General features: G+C 48.0%; 2 protein-coding genes across 2 annotated transcripts; one reads left to right on the forward strand and one right to left on the reverse strand.

Annotated features, from left to right (window-relative positions):
* The first annotated feature begins 254 nt into the window (after positions 1-254).
* On the forward strand, positions 255-1995 carry LOC123430325 (cytochrome P450 89A2-like). Its single transcript, XM_045114191.1, has one exon. The coding sequence runs from the start codon at positions 295-297 to the stop codon at positions 1798-1800; it is 1506 nt and encodes a 501-aa protein (XP_044970126.1). The 5' UTR covers positions 255-294; the 3' UTR covers positions 1801-1995.
* A 334-nt stretch (positions 1996-2329) lies between these two features.
* LOC123426809 (ruBisCO large subunit-binding protein subunit beta, chloroplastic-like) lies at positions 2330-11648 on the reverse strand. The gene is made up of 14 exons (XM_045110706.1): positions 11475-11648; positions 11283-11408; positions 10986-11123; positions 10753-10848; positions 10420-10662; positions 10081-10315; positions 9844-10013; positions 9605-9682; positions 9258-9329; positions 9066-9170; positions 3500-3592; positions 3287-3379; positions 2880-3030; positions 2330-2800 (listed from the first exon to the last, which is right to left on the reverse strand). The coding sequence occupies exons 1-14, from the start codon at positions 11622-11624 to the stop codon at positions 2781-2783; spliced, it is 1770 nt and encodes a 589-aa protein (XP_044966641.1). The 5' UTR covers positions 11625-11648; the 3' UTR covers positions 2330-2780.
* Between the last annotated feature and the right edge of the window lie 5544 nt (positions 11649-17192).

The following is a 17192-nucleotide window of genomic DNA, read 5'->3' on the forward strand; positions in this document are numbered from 1 at the left end:
TCGGGGTAAAATAACCCACTTACTGGATGCATGGAAGGTACAGGCGCATGATTCATGTACTAGTGGGCTGGTAGTACTAGTTGTACTTATTGGTAGAGGATTCCTTAGGCAGCTCGAATACAACATTCTATACGTTCATCACAATATCACCAGCCGGCGAGAATACGCCCCATGGCAGGTACAGAAGTGGGACCGGTTGATGGGACAACGTGCGGATGGACGACGGGGATACGGGTTGCGCGCGAATCCGGTTAGGATAAATACGCGTCCGCTCATTTGCATCTTTAGCTAAGGATGGGCTACCTTATCGCCATGCTCCCGGCTCTCCCCGACTGCATCACCTGCCTGTGCTTTCTCCTCGTCGCCACCGTCTTCTTCTTGACCGCGCGCCGTCGTGGAAATGAGCACGTGACGGGCTGGCTGCGTAGGCTCGCGCCTGTGATCACTCGGGTGGCGCGGCAGGGAGGTTCCAGCGGGCAGGGCAGCCGGCGCGGCCTGTCCATCCAGGTGACGGACCGTGCGGTGGCGCACCGCGCCTTGGTGGAGCACAACTCCGTGTTCCTCCACCGCCCCTCCGGCACCGTGCCAAGTACCATCCTCACGCGTAACCGCCACTACAACATCCTGTCGGCGCCGTACGGCCCCTACTGGCGCGCCGTCCGCCGCAACGTGGCTGCCGGCGTCCTCCACCCATCCCGGCTCAGCCGACTCGGCGATACCCGTGCCCGCGTGCTCGGCAACCTGGTGCGCGACCTCAGGTCCGGCGCCCCCGCAGCCGAGAGCCTCTATTTCGCCGTGTACTCTGTCCTCGTCGAGATGTGCTTCGGCAAGGACGTCGTGTCCAAGCTCGGGGAGACACGCATCCGTGCCATGCAGAAGTACCAGCGCCACATGCTCCACACCTTACCCTCCTCTGGAGTGTTTGTGAGGTACCCGAGGATCGGTAAGCTCCTTTACCCATCACGGTGGCGCCAGCTTCTTGCAGTCCGGCGGCAGCAAGAAGAATCGTTCCTGCCGCTCGTCGCCGAGATCAAGAATAACCTGAAGGAGGGCCGTGGTTCCAGCTCCAAGTCTTACGTGGAGTCCCTCCTGGACCTACGCATCCAAGAAGATGGCGGCCGGGCCGTCACTGACGGCGAGCTCGTGAGCCTTATCTCGGAGTTCCTCGGTGCCGGCACAGAGACCACGGCTTCTGCGCTACAATGGACGATGGCCAACCTCGTAAAACGCCCCGACCTGCAGCAGAAGCTCCGCGTCGAGGTCGACGCCATTGCCGGCAACGGGCAAGTCGTCGAGGAGACGGAGCTGTCACGCATGCCATACCTCAAGGCCGTCGTGCTCGAAAGCTTGAGGCGCCACCCGCCGCTGCCGTTCGTGCTGCGCCACATGGAGGGCGAAGAAGCCGCGAAGGCGCTCGGCCTGACAAGCGTGCCGGACGGCGGCGCGACGGTGAATTTCCTCGTGGGGAAGATCGGCCGCGACGCGGCGGCGTGGCCGAATCCAATGGAGTTCACGCCGGAGCGCTTCATGCCCGGCGGGGACGGCGAGGACGCGGACCTGACTTGCACGAGGGAGCTCAGGATGATGCCGTTCGGAGCCGGGAGGCGCGCGTGCCCGGCGATCGCGCCGGCGATGCTGCACCTCAAGTACTTCGTGGCCAACCTTGTCAGGGAGTTCGAGTGGTGGGAGGCCGACGGCGACGACAACGCGGTCGACCTCGCCGAGTTCCGCGGGCTATTCATCACCATCATGAAGCGCCCGCTCCGCGCCCGCCTCGTGCCGCGTAACGCAGCAGCATGACATTGCATGGCCCACGTACTGTTGTAATCTTGTTGTTTAGCCCTCGCACATCTCGATAATAGGTGCTGTCGATCGGATCTGTCAGTAGCGTGCTGCGTTGACGCTGCGGCCAAGTTTTTGCGTTTATCTCGCATCGCATGCAAAATTGCAAAGTACTCCCTCCGTTTCTAAATATAATTTTTTTAAGCGATTTCACTAAACAACTACATACGAAGCAAAATGAGTGAATCTACACTCTAAAATATGTCTATATACATTCGTATGTAGTATGTAGTCCTTTAATGAAATATTTAAAAAGACTTATATTATGAAACGGAGGGAGTGTGGCCATCTTTCCGTTTGTTTTGATAGTCGATGGAATTATGCGCTTTCAGCAAAAGTCTTTGTTGTTTTTGCAAAGTATGCGCTCAAAACGACGCTAGTATATGGTTCGTCAGTTTTCCCAATTTCGATGTGCCACGTTCTAGCGGCACGTGCAAAGGTACTAACTCCCAACTCCCAAGGCTGCATCATCTCCCACACACAGACAGGCACACCGAATTAATTACCCGTGTTCCTGCCATCCGGCTGATTTTAAACAGACCATCCTGACATAATAAAGCTGAGGCTTCGCCAAAAAGAAAGGACTGATTAGTTTCATCAGCAAAACGATGCGATGCCTATAATCTGCATAAACTTGTCTGTATCTGATGCATAATCGACAGTACATGGAACCGCAGTTTAGTCAGTGTGCCTGTACGAACTTCCTGGAGAGCTGCCATGGGCGCTCTGATCGACACCTTCTTGAGCTCCGTCGACGCTTCTCTCACGAACCTCGTTCTCCTCTCCTTCGAGGAATGTTTGATATGGAGTAGGAAGTAAATCTTTCCTCCGGTGATCTTCGCTATCTTGACAGATTTTCCCACAAAATGACTCACATCCCAGGCATTTTGATGTCCTGAGGACCATATTTCTGGTGCCTCCAAAGACAGGCGTGCATGCTACACTCGAATACCTGAAACTGAAAGCATCGGACCAGGGTAAGCACGATACTGAAAAGAAGATGCATCTCTCCTACATGAAGGTGCAAATATAGTTACCTGATGCAGGCATTGGGGGAATCAGGTTCCTAGGGGGCATTGGGGGCCTTACGCGAACCGGTTTGCTTTCTTGTGCCTCGACGATCACTACATCGGAGGTGAGAAAAGACTTGGCAACAACAGCAGAATGCTCTATGCAACACCTCACAACCTGGTACATATGTGCGGGGCAGACGAATTGCAGGGTCGGTTATGTCATTCACCGCTATTAATTGGTTTAATTTGAGAGACACAAGTTCGTTTTCGTTGAAGCGATTGTGTGGATTGCCCTTTCCATCAGTTGAGACTTCTGCTTGCGTTGGCTAGTGCATGAAGCTTAACAATTTTAACCATCGTTCTATGATTGTTTCACTAACCTGCATGAAGCTTAACAATTTCAACCATCCTTCTATGATTGTTTCACTAACCTTTGTTGGGTCCAATATTCCAGAAGCCATCAAGTCCTCATAGCAGCCGTTGGCAGCATTGTAGCCATAACTTGCATTGTCATTTGACAGCACCTTCAACAGCAGCAGCGAAATGCGTGTTAGCCAGAATTTATCCTCAGGTAGAGAACAGTTTAGCAGACAAATGTGTAACATGTAACTGAACCAAAAGAGCTACTGTTTGCTAGTGATAACCTTTTCGATGACGAACTTGCCACTCATCCCGGCATTGTTAGCTATCAGTGTGGTAGGGTAGGTCAGAGCATGTTTGAATATGTCAGCACCGATCTGAACACAGAGTAAAAGGAGTTACGGCTCAAGACAGAAAAATCAGTGTAGTGAATGGGCATCCAAACTGTATATTTATTGTTGCAACATCTACGTACCAAGAAATCTTTATTTTTGATAAAGCACAAACACCAAGACTACTAATATCAAGATGACACCAAGTACACCCGGTCTCTGGAACAACACTATGTGAAGCAGCGCTAGTCGAGACATCGAGGTTGCACACAGCCAAATCTTTCACTGCTTGGTGGACAAATAAAATCTATGTGTAGTACGGGATTTTGGAATACTGATTCTCTTATTGTGAGTTGTTGCAATTTTCTTGATTTTTTGTTAAGCACTGCAGTCCTTCTGTATAAACATTTTATGATTGTCGGATAGTAATTGTGCAATGACAGGGATGACTTTGCCCTCTCATATGCCATGGTTTGTTCTAAGATTTAATATATATCCAGATTTAGGTTTTTGCTCTCCAGAAATTAGCAAGATGGATATTATTAGATCATCTACTCGGTAGTATAATATGCCACATCTGGTGGGCGATGGCATGTCTATCCTACAATACGGGGATGATACGATCCTGTTTATGGAGCATAATGTATCAAAAGCTAGGAATATGAAACTTATACTATGCCTCTTTGAACAATTGTCTGGCCTGAAAATTAATTTTCATAAGAGTGAGTTGTTCTGCTTTGGGAAAGCCAAAGATGAACAAAACACCTATAAACAATTGTTCGGATGTGAAATGGGGAGCCTACCGTTCAGCTATCTAGGCATACCTATTCACCATTGGTGGAAAAGCATAGAAGATCGATTTGAGAAAAAGCTAAGTTGCTGGAAGGGCAAGCTGCTTTCGTATGGAGGAAGACTAATTTTGATTAACTCGGTTCTTATGAGTATGCCCATGTTCCTCCTGTCCTTCTTTGAGGTACCAGTAAGGGTACGAAAAAGATTGCACTTTTATCGATCTAGATTCTTTTGGCAGAGTGATGAGGATAGGAAGAAATACAGATTAACTAGATGGGATATTATCTGTAGGCCCAAAGACCAAGGAGGTCTGGGAATTGAGAATTTAGAGGTGAAGAATAGATGTCTTCTGAGTAAGTGGCTGTTCAGACTGCCAGTAGAGACAGAAGGCATGTGGATACAAATTTTGCGAAATAAGTACCTACATTCTAAGACCTTACCCCAGGTAAATGTCAGAGCCAATGATTCACCATTCTGGAAGGGATTGATGAAAGTAAGGTCAACTTTCTTCCATAGAACCAAATTCATTATTGGAAATTGATGAAAGTAAGGTCAGCTTTCTCCCCGCCGCGTATCTTCTGTGCGGTGGACATCTGGCAACACTGTGCTAAGATGGCTCGACAGGCCATGAAGGGCTGGGGCGCTAATTTGGGTGCTGATCTACGGGCCCGTAAAGGGGCCCTGCTGGGCCAGATTAAGACCCTAGATGACTTGGCGGACGGGCCGGGCCTGTCCCCGGATGACTGGACCCGGAGATACTCCCTCGATGCCGAGCTCATGGACATATTCAGGAGTGAGGAATTGTTCTGGCAACGTAGAGGAGGCCAGAACTGGCTTCTCAAGGGGGATGCAAACACCGCGTATTTTCAGGCCATCGCTAACGGCCGTAGGCGGAAATGTGTCATCCCTTTCCTCTGGGATGGGGATGCTCTGCTAGAAAACCCAGAAGACATCTCATCCCATATTTACTCCTTCTATAAGGAGTTATTCTCGGCTGTGCCGCGAGGAGGCTCCTCCCTTTGTGAGGACTTCTGGCTGCCAGTTGATCAGGTGTCCGACGTGGAGAATGCGGAACTCACTCTCCCATTCTCCTCGGAAGAAGTTGGCAGGGCTATCGTGTCTATGAAGGCGTGCTCGGCCCCGGGGCCGGACGGCCTCCCAGTGGTTTTCTTCCAGCGATTCTGGGAGTCCGTGCGCCCGGTCATCATGCCCATGTTCCATGAATTTTATATAGGCACCCTGGACATGGGCAGGATTATCTTTGGAGTCATTGCTCTCATCCCCAAACTAGTTGGGGCCTCGGATATTCGGCAATTCCGTCCTATTACGGTATTAACGTGTTGGCACGTATTTTTGCGAAAGTCTGCGCCACTCGTTTGTCCCCTGTGGCCGAACGGATTGCTCACCCCCTCCAGTCCGCATTCCTGAAGGGCCGGAGGATCCATTACGGGATTCTTGCCCTTCACGAGATTGTTCACGAGGTGGCGTCCAAGGGTCTCAAGGGGGTCTTCCTCAAATTGGACTTCCAGAAGGCGTATGACCGTCTTGACTGGTCCTTCTTGAGGTTGGTGATGCAGCGGCGCGGATTTGACGAGAGGTGGTGTTCCTGGATCATGCAACTGGTTCGATCCGATAGCACCGCGATCAATATCAATGGCGAAGTAGGCCCCTTTTTCCAGGCTTCCAGGGGGGTCAAGCAAGGAGACCCTATTTCCCCCCTGCTTTTTAATCTCGCTGTTGTCGCCCTTGCTGGCATCCTGGATAAGGCAAAACTAGCCGGGCATATCCAGGGGGTGGTTGGCCACCTCATCCCGGGTGGTGGGGTCTCCCACCTCCAATATGCGAATGACACCATGATCATGGTCTCAGGCTCGGACTCGGACATTGCTAATCTTAAGTTCCTTTTGCTCTGCTTCGAGGAAATGTCTGGACTTAAGATTAACTTTGATAAGAGTGAGGTGGTGGTCCTGGGCTACTCTGATGCTGAGCAGCACAGGATCGCGGACAACCTTAAGTGCAAGCTGGCTGATTTCCCCATCTCATATTTGGGGATGCCCCTGGCTGAGTCCAGGATTCTGGTTAGTGGGTTTGATCCGCTTGTGGGACGAGTAGCGTCCCGTGCGGAGCCCTGGTGCGGCAGGTTCACGTCTAAAGGTAGCAAATCCATTCTCATAAGTGCTAACCTTGCGAGCCTCCCCATGTATATGATGGGGATGTATCTCCTGCCTGAAGGTGTGCACAGTGCCTTTGACAGGGAGCTGGCTAGATTCTTTTGGCAGGCAGGGAATGGTAGACCCAAGTATCACATGGTGAAATGGGCCGACATCTGCGTGCCAAAAGACCGAGGGGGCTTGGGCATACCTGCGTCCCGCCGCATGAATGTGGCCCTGATGCTCCGTTGGGTGTGGCGGATCCTGCAGGACGATGGGGGTTTGTGGCTTCAATTGATTGAGGCCAAGTACCTTAGAGGCAGACCCCTCTTGGCATGCTCGCTCGCAAATGGATCGTAGTTCTGGAAATCTATCCAGAGCATTAAGCACGAGATTAGGTTGGGTCTGCGGGTCTCGGTGGGCAATGGGTCTGGGACCCAGTTTTGGTTAGATCCCTGGTTGGAGGGGGAGCCTTTACGCTGTCACTTTCCGAGGCTCTTTGCTATCTGCTCCGACCCTGCTGTCCTTGTCTCTGCATCTGCTCTGGAGGACGGATGGCATGTCGCTTTCCGCCGCCCCCTTGGTTCAGCTGAGGTCGAGGACTGGGAATTACTACTGGCAGTGGTTCCCCTCCCGGTCTCGGCGGTCAGAGATAGTGTTTCTTGGAGTCTTTCTCCCTCGGGAAAATTCTCTGTTAGTTCGGCCTACTTGGCGTTATGCAGGATGCCGGTCCTCCTGTGGCTATCCCCACTCGGGAAGGCACCGTTACCCCTGAAGATTAAGATTTTTGTTTGGCAGCTTCTCCGAGACCGTTTACCTTCTGGGACCGAGGTGCTGAAACGCCATGGTCCGGGTACCGGCATCTGTCCCCTGTGCCACATCCCGGAGACTGGTCCTCACATTCTGTTCTCCTGCACCGCAGCACAGGCACTTTGGTGCTTTGTGCGCGAGGCTCTGGGACCGGAATGGGAGGCCTATGACCTTGCAGATTTTCTACAGGTGCGGGCTACCCAGGTCGGCCATAAACGCCGACTGTTCTGGCTGGTCTTTGCAGCTATGATGTGGACTCTTTGGATTACTCGCAATAAAATGGTGATTGAGAAGGTGTTTCAGCGGCGTGCATCTGACTCGTTCTTCAAATTCCTTGCCTTCTTGCAGCACTGGCATCCGCTCGTTAGGCCTCGAGACCGGGACCGGCTTCAGCACTACCTGGACGCGTTGATGATGGCCGCCCGACGGCTCTCCTCTACTTCACTTGCTGCTTACCTTGTCCCTGGGATGGCATTTTTTGTTTCTTCTCTTTTCTTGGGCTGGATTGTGTTGTTGCCCCAGCGGACCCTCTTTTCTATTTCGTTGTTGGGACTTGATGTATGGATTCTGGCTTATGTGCTTTATATATAAAGCGGGGCGAAAGCCTGTTTCGAGAGGGTACTAGATTCTGGGAGGATTCGTGGTTGGGGGAGATACCTCTAGCCATTCAATATCCAGCTCTTTACAATATTGTGCAACGCAAGGATGCGAATGTAGCAACAATCTTACAGTCAAATCCTCTAAATATCCAATTCAGACGGTCATTGATAGGACATCGATGGGCTGATTGGTTACACCTTGTTAGGAGACTCATGGATGTCCAGTTATCAGAGGAACCTGATAGGGTGCATTGGAAGCTTACGAATAGCGGATTTTTTATAGTCAAATCGATGTACCTCGGTCTTATTGACACTATCAGTATCCCCTAGTCCAGGAATATTTGGAAAGTTAAGGTACCCTTAAGGATCAAGGTCTTCATGTGGTTTGTGCACAAGAAGGTGATTCTAACTAAGGATAACTTGGCTAAACGTGATTGGGGGGGGGGGGGGTAGTACTCGGTGTAGTTTCTGTGATAACGAGGAGAACATTAAACACCTCTTTCTCCAATGCCCACTTGCGAGAGTTCTTTGGCAGATGGTTCGTATAGCCTTTAATATTAGACCTCCGGAAAGCATTGACACGTTATTTGGAACGTGGCTTGATGGAGTTGATACGATTATTGCTAGACGCATTTGTATTGGAGTTTGTGCACTGTTGTGGGCTATATGGAACTGTAGGAATGATGTGGTTTTTGACAGACATACGAACATGCATTTTTGCAGGTATTACACAGAGCGGCGGCATTGATCCGTACATGGTCATTACTCACTCCTGCGGAAACCAGGGAGCCTTTGGTTACTGGGTCTACCCGATGGGAGACTCTAGAGCGGGATATCTTCAACCGGTTTGGATGGCAGTCCAGTAATAGGATAGAGGAGTAGTCTTCTAGGCCTATTTTTGCCGGTTGTGGCACCTTTTCCTTTACCTTTGCATTTACATTAATTCGTCGGAGACTTTGTGGAACTACGTTTTGTTTGCCTTTTATTAATAAAGGGGCCGTATGCATCGCGCTGACGCGGAGGCCGGAGGTAATCCTCCTTTTCTAAAAAAAATCTACTCGGTAGTATTATAGTCTTTAAGACAATTTTTACAGTGGTAATTAGGGCCACATGCTCATTATTTCCCTAGTTGCATTTTGCATCGAAGATGAAACCATAGTGTGTTACCTTCTGCTCTAAATTATCCAATGATTCCTTGATCATTTCAATCTTCTGGGATAATCTTAGTAGGCTGCATCCGCCACCAACTACAACACCTTCCTCGATAGCTGCCTGAAATATCCAAAATGTGGTTATGAAATAGGAAAATCGTACTTGACAGAACCTCGCATAATAAGATTGTAGATTGGTTAGTGATACCATGGTTGCATTAAGGGCATCTTCAATTCTCAGCTTCTTATCTTTCATCTCAATGACTGTTTGAGCACCGATCTGCAATTAACTTGACGCCAGATTTTTAGAATCATGCAGTCCAAACGGCACAAAAGGCTACTCCCTCCGTTCCTAAATATAAGTCTTTTAAGCGATTTCACTAAGGGTCTACATACGGAGCAAAATGATTGAATCTATACTCTAAAGTATGTCTATATACATCCGTATGTAGTCTACTAGTGAAATCTCTACAAAGACTTATATTTAGGAACGGAGGGAGTAGTTGCAAAAAGTTTTGTTTAGTTAGCTAAAAAATACTTGTGACACCTGATGACCTGAATGATTGCAATTGCACCAGATAGCCTTGCAATCCTCTCACCCAGTATCTTTTTCTGGTACCTCTCCTTTGAGTTCTGGAAATAAGAAATGAAAAATATGACCGCATTAAGATTGACCATATTCATAGGTCCATGGTAACTTCAGGAAGCTTTAACTGCAGTTTCTCCGGTACGTACATATAAAATGTCACATGAACTATTCCATGTTTTGCATCAAACTATTGGGCTAACTATACCTCAACTTGGCCTTTTATTTGAGCAACCCTTTTCTCAACTGCGTGAAGGGTGCTTCCATCAGTAACAATTAGTGTTGAATCTTTCTTGACTACCACTTTAGAAGCAGAGCCTAAGAACTCTTTCCCTGCCTCTGCTAGCGTGTATCCCATGTCATCGCTCACTACTGTACCTGAAAACCAACAAGAGATGTTGATGACTGAAGTTGCATCTGTTGATTTCGTGAACCAGTTATGTACCTCCTGTTATGATTGCAATGTCTTCCAAGCATTGGGTTTTTTGTTCACCAAAAGAAGGGGCCTTAATTGCTGCCACTTTGATCATCCCTGATAGCTTGTTTCTCGTCAAAGTAGCCAATGCTTCTTCTTCGACATCCTCGGCAATTATTAACAACGGGAAATCTTCTTTTACAGCACTAAAGCACACCTTTAAAAGTTCCCTTGGATCAGAAATTATCTTGTCAACCAACAGGATCTACAAAAGACAAAACAGAACACTTGAAATTATCCAGCAGAGTGATGTGTGTGCATCTTCTGATGCAGTGGCCTGGGAAGACATGATGGAGATATCTGCACTACCTTACAGTCAGTGTACTCCGCGGACATATTTGCATGATTGGTGACAAAGAAAGGTGAGAGGTAACCACGTTCAAACTGCATTCCTTCGACAACCTCCAAACTGTTTACAGTGCTTCTCCCGTTTTCAATTCTAACCATGCCTTCCCTGCCTACTCTTTTAAAAGCATCAGAAATCATGTTTCCGACAGCGTAATCATTTCCGGCACTAACTGCAGCCACGTGTGCTATTTCATGATCTTCAATCTAGAAGGCAGCAATTTACAAAACGTTACGATATCTTCATTAAGAACATACAGAAACATTCATAGTCATAGATTAACTGATAAACCATACCTCCCGTGACATCAACTTGAGTTCAGAAACCAAAGCATCAGCAGTCCTCCCAATGCCACGCGCAATTTGAACCGGATTCATTCCAGCAGCAAGAACCTACTTTTTGAAAATATTCAGATGCAGGTTTAGGTTTCAGAATTCTTTGCGTCACTCTTCATTATAGCAGAAACTTCTCTTGGCGCCTTTTCGAACCAAGAAAAATAGAGGACTAGTGTGATTCTGTATCAGCATACCTTCATTCCTTCAGCAATCAGGCCTTGAGCAAGGATTATAGAAGTGGTACACCCATCGCCGGCAATATCGTTCGTCCTGGCGCCGGCCTGTCTGACTAATTTAACTCCAAGATTTTCCAGCGGGTCCTCCAATTCGATCTTGTAGAATCCAGTAGAAAAAAGAAATGAGTTTACTGAAGATTCCAATCACTCCAAAAGATTGAAAAGGACCCAGACATTGCAAGAAGATTTTTTCGAGAAAGGGAATGTATAGACATCGCAAGAACATATACTGAATTTGAAGAGCAACGGGATTACCTCCTTGAGGACCGTCTCCCCATCGTTGACGATCTTGGGAGGGCCATACTTGTTGGCGAGCACCACATTCCTCCCCTTGGGACCGAGGGTCACCCCCACCAGCCGCGCCACCAAGTCCACACCAGCCTGCAAGAAGCTAAATTCAGAACGCATCACGAGTTAATTCGATGACGAGGCAAGTTGCTGCGTTACCTGCAACTTCTTGGTGGCGGAGAGGTCCTTGTTGAAGTGCAGGTCCTTGTAGACGGGCATCGGCGGCGTCTTCTTGGGGGAGAAGGGAAGGGTGGGGGCCTTGCTGGAGAGGGAGGGGGGAGGGGACGGAGGGAGCGGCATCCTCGACATGCTGCTTCTCTGTGCAGAGGTGAGAGGTTGGAGAGGTGGAGGGGCGATAAGGCTCGCTGTTGCTGGGAGGAAGGCCGTGGATACGCGGTTGCGTCGCGCCAAAACCGTGCTTGAAAGAAATATCTAGTCTGCCAGTCTCGGCGTCCCGGTCCCGCCAAAAGGGCGACGGCGAGGACGGCGAGGCAGCAGTTGTTGCGGCTGAGGAATAGCTAAAATCAACCTTCTTCCGCCAAATAGGATGATTTAATCAGGTACTCCGGCCGTTCCAAAATAACTGTCTTGAGTTTGTACTAGCTCTAATACAAAATTGTACTAAGCTTAAGATGGTTATTTTGAAACGGAGGGAGTAGTTGTTCTCCTTCCGTCAAAACAGCAGTGGGCGTGGACATGCGGTGGCTTGTGATGGACCAGGCGGACTCCGGCGCAAGCCCCCCGGCGCCCTGCCCCGGCTCCAACAGGTTTGCTTTCGATTTGCACGGCAAATGCAGGCGAATTTGCGGAACAACCTTGTATATGCCATATTAGAGTATCTCTGGCAGATTAAGCAACCAACCGGTCCGTAAAAATGATACTCACTCTATTTCATAATGTAGTTTCGATGTAAGAGCAACTCCAATGAAGGGCCCCAAAACGTCCGCCCGCGTCCGTTTGGAAGGGCGCGAACAAAAAATGAAGGTCCAATGCACAGACCCAAACTCAAAACGTCTCCGAGCGGATTCATTTCCGATCCAAAATTGCGCCTGAAATGCATCGATGCGGACACGGCGCGTACCTCCGTGCTCATCCACATGTGGCGCCGGGTCAAAGCCGACGTCGTCTTTATTAACGACGTTCGTTCACCGCCGGCCCACACGTCAGCAACCCATGGGCGTCCTTTTTAATCCGAGCGTGCGGGGGCGCGACCTCATCCTCTTCTAGAAGTCGTCCCCGTCCCCATCGAGCTACCCCTGCTCCCCCGCCGACGGCAAACCCTAGCCACCACCATCATGGGGTTCTTCTCCGTGAAAGACAAGGGCAAGTCCCCCGCCGTCCCTGTCTGCGCGCCGGCGTCTTCCCGTCCGCCTTGCCAGCGGGTCAGCGTGCCAGTGCACCACACGAGGTGGCACTGGGAGCACCGCGTCCCCTACCCCGATATCACGCTGCCGCGGGAGTGGCACTTGGATCCGGAGAGGATCCGAGTGCGAGCGGTGCCGCGATCGGCGCGGGCGCATGCAGAGGAGTTGAGGCGCCGTCGGGGGCAACTGACGTCAGAGTAGCAGCGCAGCCCCGTCTACGCTTCAGACTCCCCCGACTAGTATGACTGGTTCGCATGGGAGCACGAGGAGCAGCGCCGGCGTGGCGTCCGCTACGTGGTAGTTGGACCGCTCCCGTCCACCGTCATGCGCGAAGAGGACCAGGAGGTGGAGGTTGAGGTGGCATACTGATGACCCACAAGTGTAAGGGATCTATCGTAGCCTTTTCGATAAGTAAGAGTGCCGAACCCAACGAGGAGCAGAAGGTACTGACAAGTGATCTTGAACAAGGAATAACTGCAAGTACTAAAAGGTAACTTTTTATGGGTTTTCTTGTATAAGCAACAAGGAAATAAATGCAGGGAAAGTGTTGCTGAGGTGCAGCAAATGGCCCAATCCTTTTGAACACAAAGGATAAGCCGGGGGACTAAACTTATAAAGACTAAGGCGTTCTTGAGGACATATGGGAGAGACAGTCAAGTGATTTCGCCATATTCCGTCTAGTACTATGTTTTGTATTGATAAGAGTTATGTGGGTGGATCTTAACTAGTGCACCGTCTAGGCTAAGGCAAGTACACTCTTATGATTAAACTCCTTGCAAGCATCCGCAAATACAAGAGAGAAATTAAGGCAAAGCCTAACCATAGCAATAAGCTTTAGGATCCAACACTCCCTCGTGCAAAAGCATGCGAACTGGGTTCAGGTTTTTGTCACTCCGGCAACCCACCATAAGCATTCTTTATACACGATGCATTCTCCTAGACCCTTAAAAAGGTGAAGTGTTATATAGTCGACGTTCACATAACAACACTATAAGAATAACACCATAACTTAAATATCAATCAACACATATTACTTCAACATCATATGACTACTAGCAACTAGACTTCTCCCATGTCCTCAAGAACTAAAGTAACTACTCACAAGAAATAAAAGAGATCATGATCAGAGGGGATGAAAATATGATGAACAATCTGGTCATAAAAATAATTCTCCAACAATACTCAATAACATTCACCACAAAAGAGTAATCAACACCGGTAGAGTAAAGGGGATGAATAGTGGAAGGTACAACTCCGATTGCAATGGTAAAGTGAGATGGGGTGAAGATGGAGATGGTGTTGAGGGTGATGGTGATGATGATCTCGATGATGCCCGTGACGATGGTGATGACGATGAGGACGATCTCCCCTTCCAGGAGGAGTTTTCCCAATGGAATCTTCCCGCCGAAAAGGTCTTTTCTTCTGTGTAGGTTTTTGCCGTGGAGTGGCGGCGAAAGTGCGAAAACTCTTTTGTCCCCGTAACTTTTAGGTCACGAGGGTCATATAGGCCAAAGGAGGGCACCGGAGGCGGGACCCACCACCCAGGCGGCCTTTGGGCGCGACCTAGGGGTGACCCGTGCCACCGGGTCGCCTGGGTGCCTGGTGGCCCCCCTCCGACCCTTCTTCGGCATGTCTTTGTGATTCGTTCGGAAACTTCTTCCCCGTAAATTTCAGCGCAGTTGGAGATGTTCTGATATGGCAACTCTTCATGCTATTTTCTCCGCTGAATCCTGCGTCTGCTGTTTCGGCACCGGAAAGTTGTACCTGTGTAAAATAAGCCAAAACACTATAAGAACAACATCATATTGTGAAATATATCAATGAATAGAGACAAATTATGATACAAAATAGTGATGCATTTTGGACGTATCAACTCCCCCAAGCTTAGACCTCGCTTGTCCCCAAGCGAATACTGAGCTCGGTAAACCTATCCACAAGTTTAGAGAGTGAAGTGTCGATAAATAAGAATACAGACAAGAAGCATCATCATTTCTCTACTAAACTCAACCATTCTCAACAGCAATCTCAACTCATAAGGTTCATATGAAAGAGTAATATTAATTACAATCAAAAGTAGGGCTAAGGAAACTCATCCAACCATGGCAAACATGTTTCTTGGTCAAAGAAAAACTAATAACTTTTAACTTTTGCTCTTCCTCTTATATTTTGATGAGATCAATTGAAGCTTTTTGAAAGAACATGTTATTAGTCAAGAAGTGAAAATGTTAACACAAAGGAAGATGTTTGCTTTAGCTAAGCTTAACAAACAACTTACTCATCTTAATGATAATGTCAACAAAGTTGTGATATGGAAATTCTCAATGAAACAATATAAATGCATGCATCTTTGTCAACATAAGGTGTCTCCTCTTTTATAGGATAGAAAGAAGTAGGTTTACTGACTCAACATAAAAGTAAAGGATTAGCCCTTCGTAGAGGGAAGTAGGGAAAACTCATGTGCTAGAGCTTTTAGAAATTTTGAAATCAATAAGATTGTAAAACAAGCTTTTCGGAGGTGCATAATTCATCAACGAATGCTAGTAGATAGCCTAATACTTCTCATGCTGGACAAGTTTTGAGGAACGGCTCCCAAAGTGGGGACGATCACATCCCCTTAGTCTCCTTTATTTATCACTACCAAAGTTTTCTGATTTCTCATAAAAAAAGCGTGAAGGAGGTTTTGTTTGTTGTTATTATCTTTTACGAGCTGGGTGCACTCATGCCAGTCCCTCCTTGTATATGGGTTCGCATATTAGACATGCAAACCCAGGATAAAGCTTGTCCAATATGAGAAGATCATGAATTATCTACTACTTCCTCATGAGCTAAAACAGAGGCACAAAACAAGGAATAATATTTTGAAGGTTTAAAGATAGCACATGAGTAATATACTTTAGGAGTGGCAGTGAAATACCACATATAGGGAAGGTATGGTGGACTCTTGGGAAGGTTGAGGTTTCAACGTATGGGTGCACAAGCACTATTCCCGCTTAGTACAAGGGTTGGCTAGAAAAGGCTTTTGAAAGAAGATAAATGATGTTGAATTGGATGCAAAATAATATAAAGTTTAACATAAAGAATTGGCATGAAACATCGAGTTATCTTCCTTGTCGGCATATCACTTCAAGCATAAGAACATAAAGGTTTTGGCTACGTCGCTACTAGAAAAAATCATGCTTGTTGTTATGACCAATGCTATGTTTGCCAAGATTAAATAAAGTTTTCGAAGCCATACCTGATATATAAGATCAATACTCCCATAAGAATCAGCATATAAGGTCGATTGCATGAAGAGAATACCAGGTGCAGCGAAGAAACCAATAGACTTTTCATTAATATTCCATCATAGACAACTGCACACTCATGGATACAAGACTCTCCACAAAGGATTGATAGACCTCAATGAAAACACCTATTTCATAAGATAACTTCCCTAGACATGATACACCACTAACTTGTCCATAAAAGATAAAGGATAAATATAAAGATATCGGGAACTCCCCCAAGCTTGGAACAAGCTAAGGGAATGCCATTACCCAAGAAGATTTCATTCTTCATCCTTGTTCTTGTTCCTCAGGTAATCCTTAGTGAAAATCTTCCATGGCAAAGGTCCTCCCTCCACACAAGATTCTTCAGTCTCCAGGATCCCGCTTTCAGTAGATAAGCCCATGCGCAAAAACTTTAGTTCATACTCACAGTTCTTGTTTTGAAGGCCATAGATGTTCCCTTGAAGCTCGAAGACTTTGGTTTCCATTGCGGATATGATTGATCGCACTTCCTTCATCTCCTCCTCATGTTACTTCTTCAGCTCGACGATGATATAGAAGTTGGCCTCAACACCACACTCGATCATCAACTTGTACTTGAAGACTTCTTGCTCCACTTCTTCCATCCTGGCCTTAGTGCTCCCCTCCTTGACAGGTCCATTCAGATCTTCTTTGTGGAGGACACCATCCTCCACCCAAAGTGTTTGAGGGTGTCTCCTTACCTCTGTGAGGTATGGGTTGATGACGTTGACGAGGAACTTGTCCTTGGGGGAGTTCGGGGAAGCCATGACACCTAGGTTTGCTGAAAGTTCTCCTGGCACAAACAGATCGAAAATAAAACGCATGGAACCGCAAGATACAAAACCGGGACGATTCGGGAAAATATATAGCAAAAATTTCTGCACCAAAAGGAAGGTAACAAGCCAAAGTGGGGTCGGAGACGGACTCCGGGTGGTCCAGGTGGCCTCCTGGCACGGCTGGGAGGTAGCCCGCGCCACCAGGTTGCCTGGAGCCCCTGGAGCTCCTCTCCGGCTCCACTTCGGCTTGGAATTTTCCTAATTTTGCAAAAACACATAATACAGAACTTTTATTCATGTTCGCGAAGTTTCCTTATCGTATTTCATACCTATTCTTATTCTGCTTCTGCTGGTGTCTGACACAGTATTGCAATATGTTCTTCATGAGTAGCTACCTGTATCACATCCACCTCTACATTGATGGGGTCACCAACCATGTAATGCTTGAGT

Source organism: Hordeum vulgare, chromosome 2H (assembly GCF_904849725.1).
Source record: "Hordeum vulgare subsp. vulgare chromosome 2H, MorexV3_pseudomolecules_assembly, whole genome shotgun sequence".
NCBI lineage: Eukaryota > Viridiplantae > Streptophyta > Magnoliopsida > Poales > Poaceae > Hordeum > Hordeum vulgare.

What these genes read in the sequence shown, in the direction of transcription:
- LOC123430325 (XM_045114191.1), top strand. Translation starts at nt 295, where the DNA reads ATGGGCTACCTTATCGCCATGCTCCCGGCTCTCCCCGACTGCATCACC.
- LOC123426809 (XM_045110706.1), bottom strand. Translation starts at nt 11,624, where the DNA reads ATGTCGAGGATGCCGCTCCCTCCGTCCCCTCCCCCCTCCCTCTCCAGC. An exon ending in TGATTGCTGAAGGAATGAAG is followed by an intron (nt 10,849 to 10,985) that starts GTATGCTGATAC and finishes TTCAAAAAGTAG; the next exon opens with GTTCTTGCTGCTGGAATGAA. An exon ending in CGGAGTACACTGACTGTAAG is followed by an intron (nt 10,316 to 10,419) that starts GTAGTGCAGATA and finishes TGTCTTTTGTAG; the next exon opens with ATCCTGTTGGTTGACAAGAT.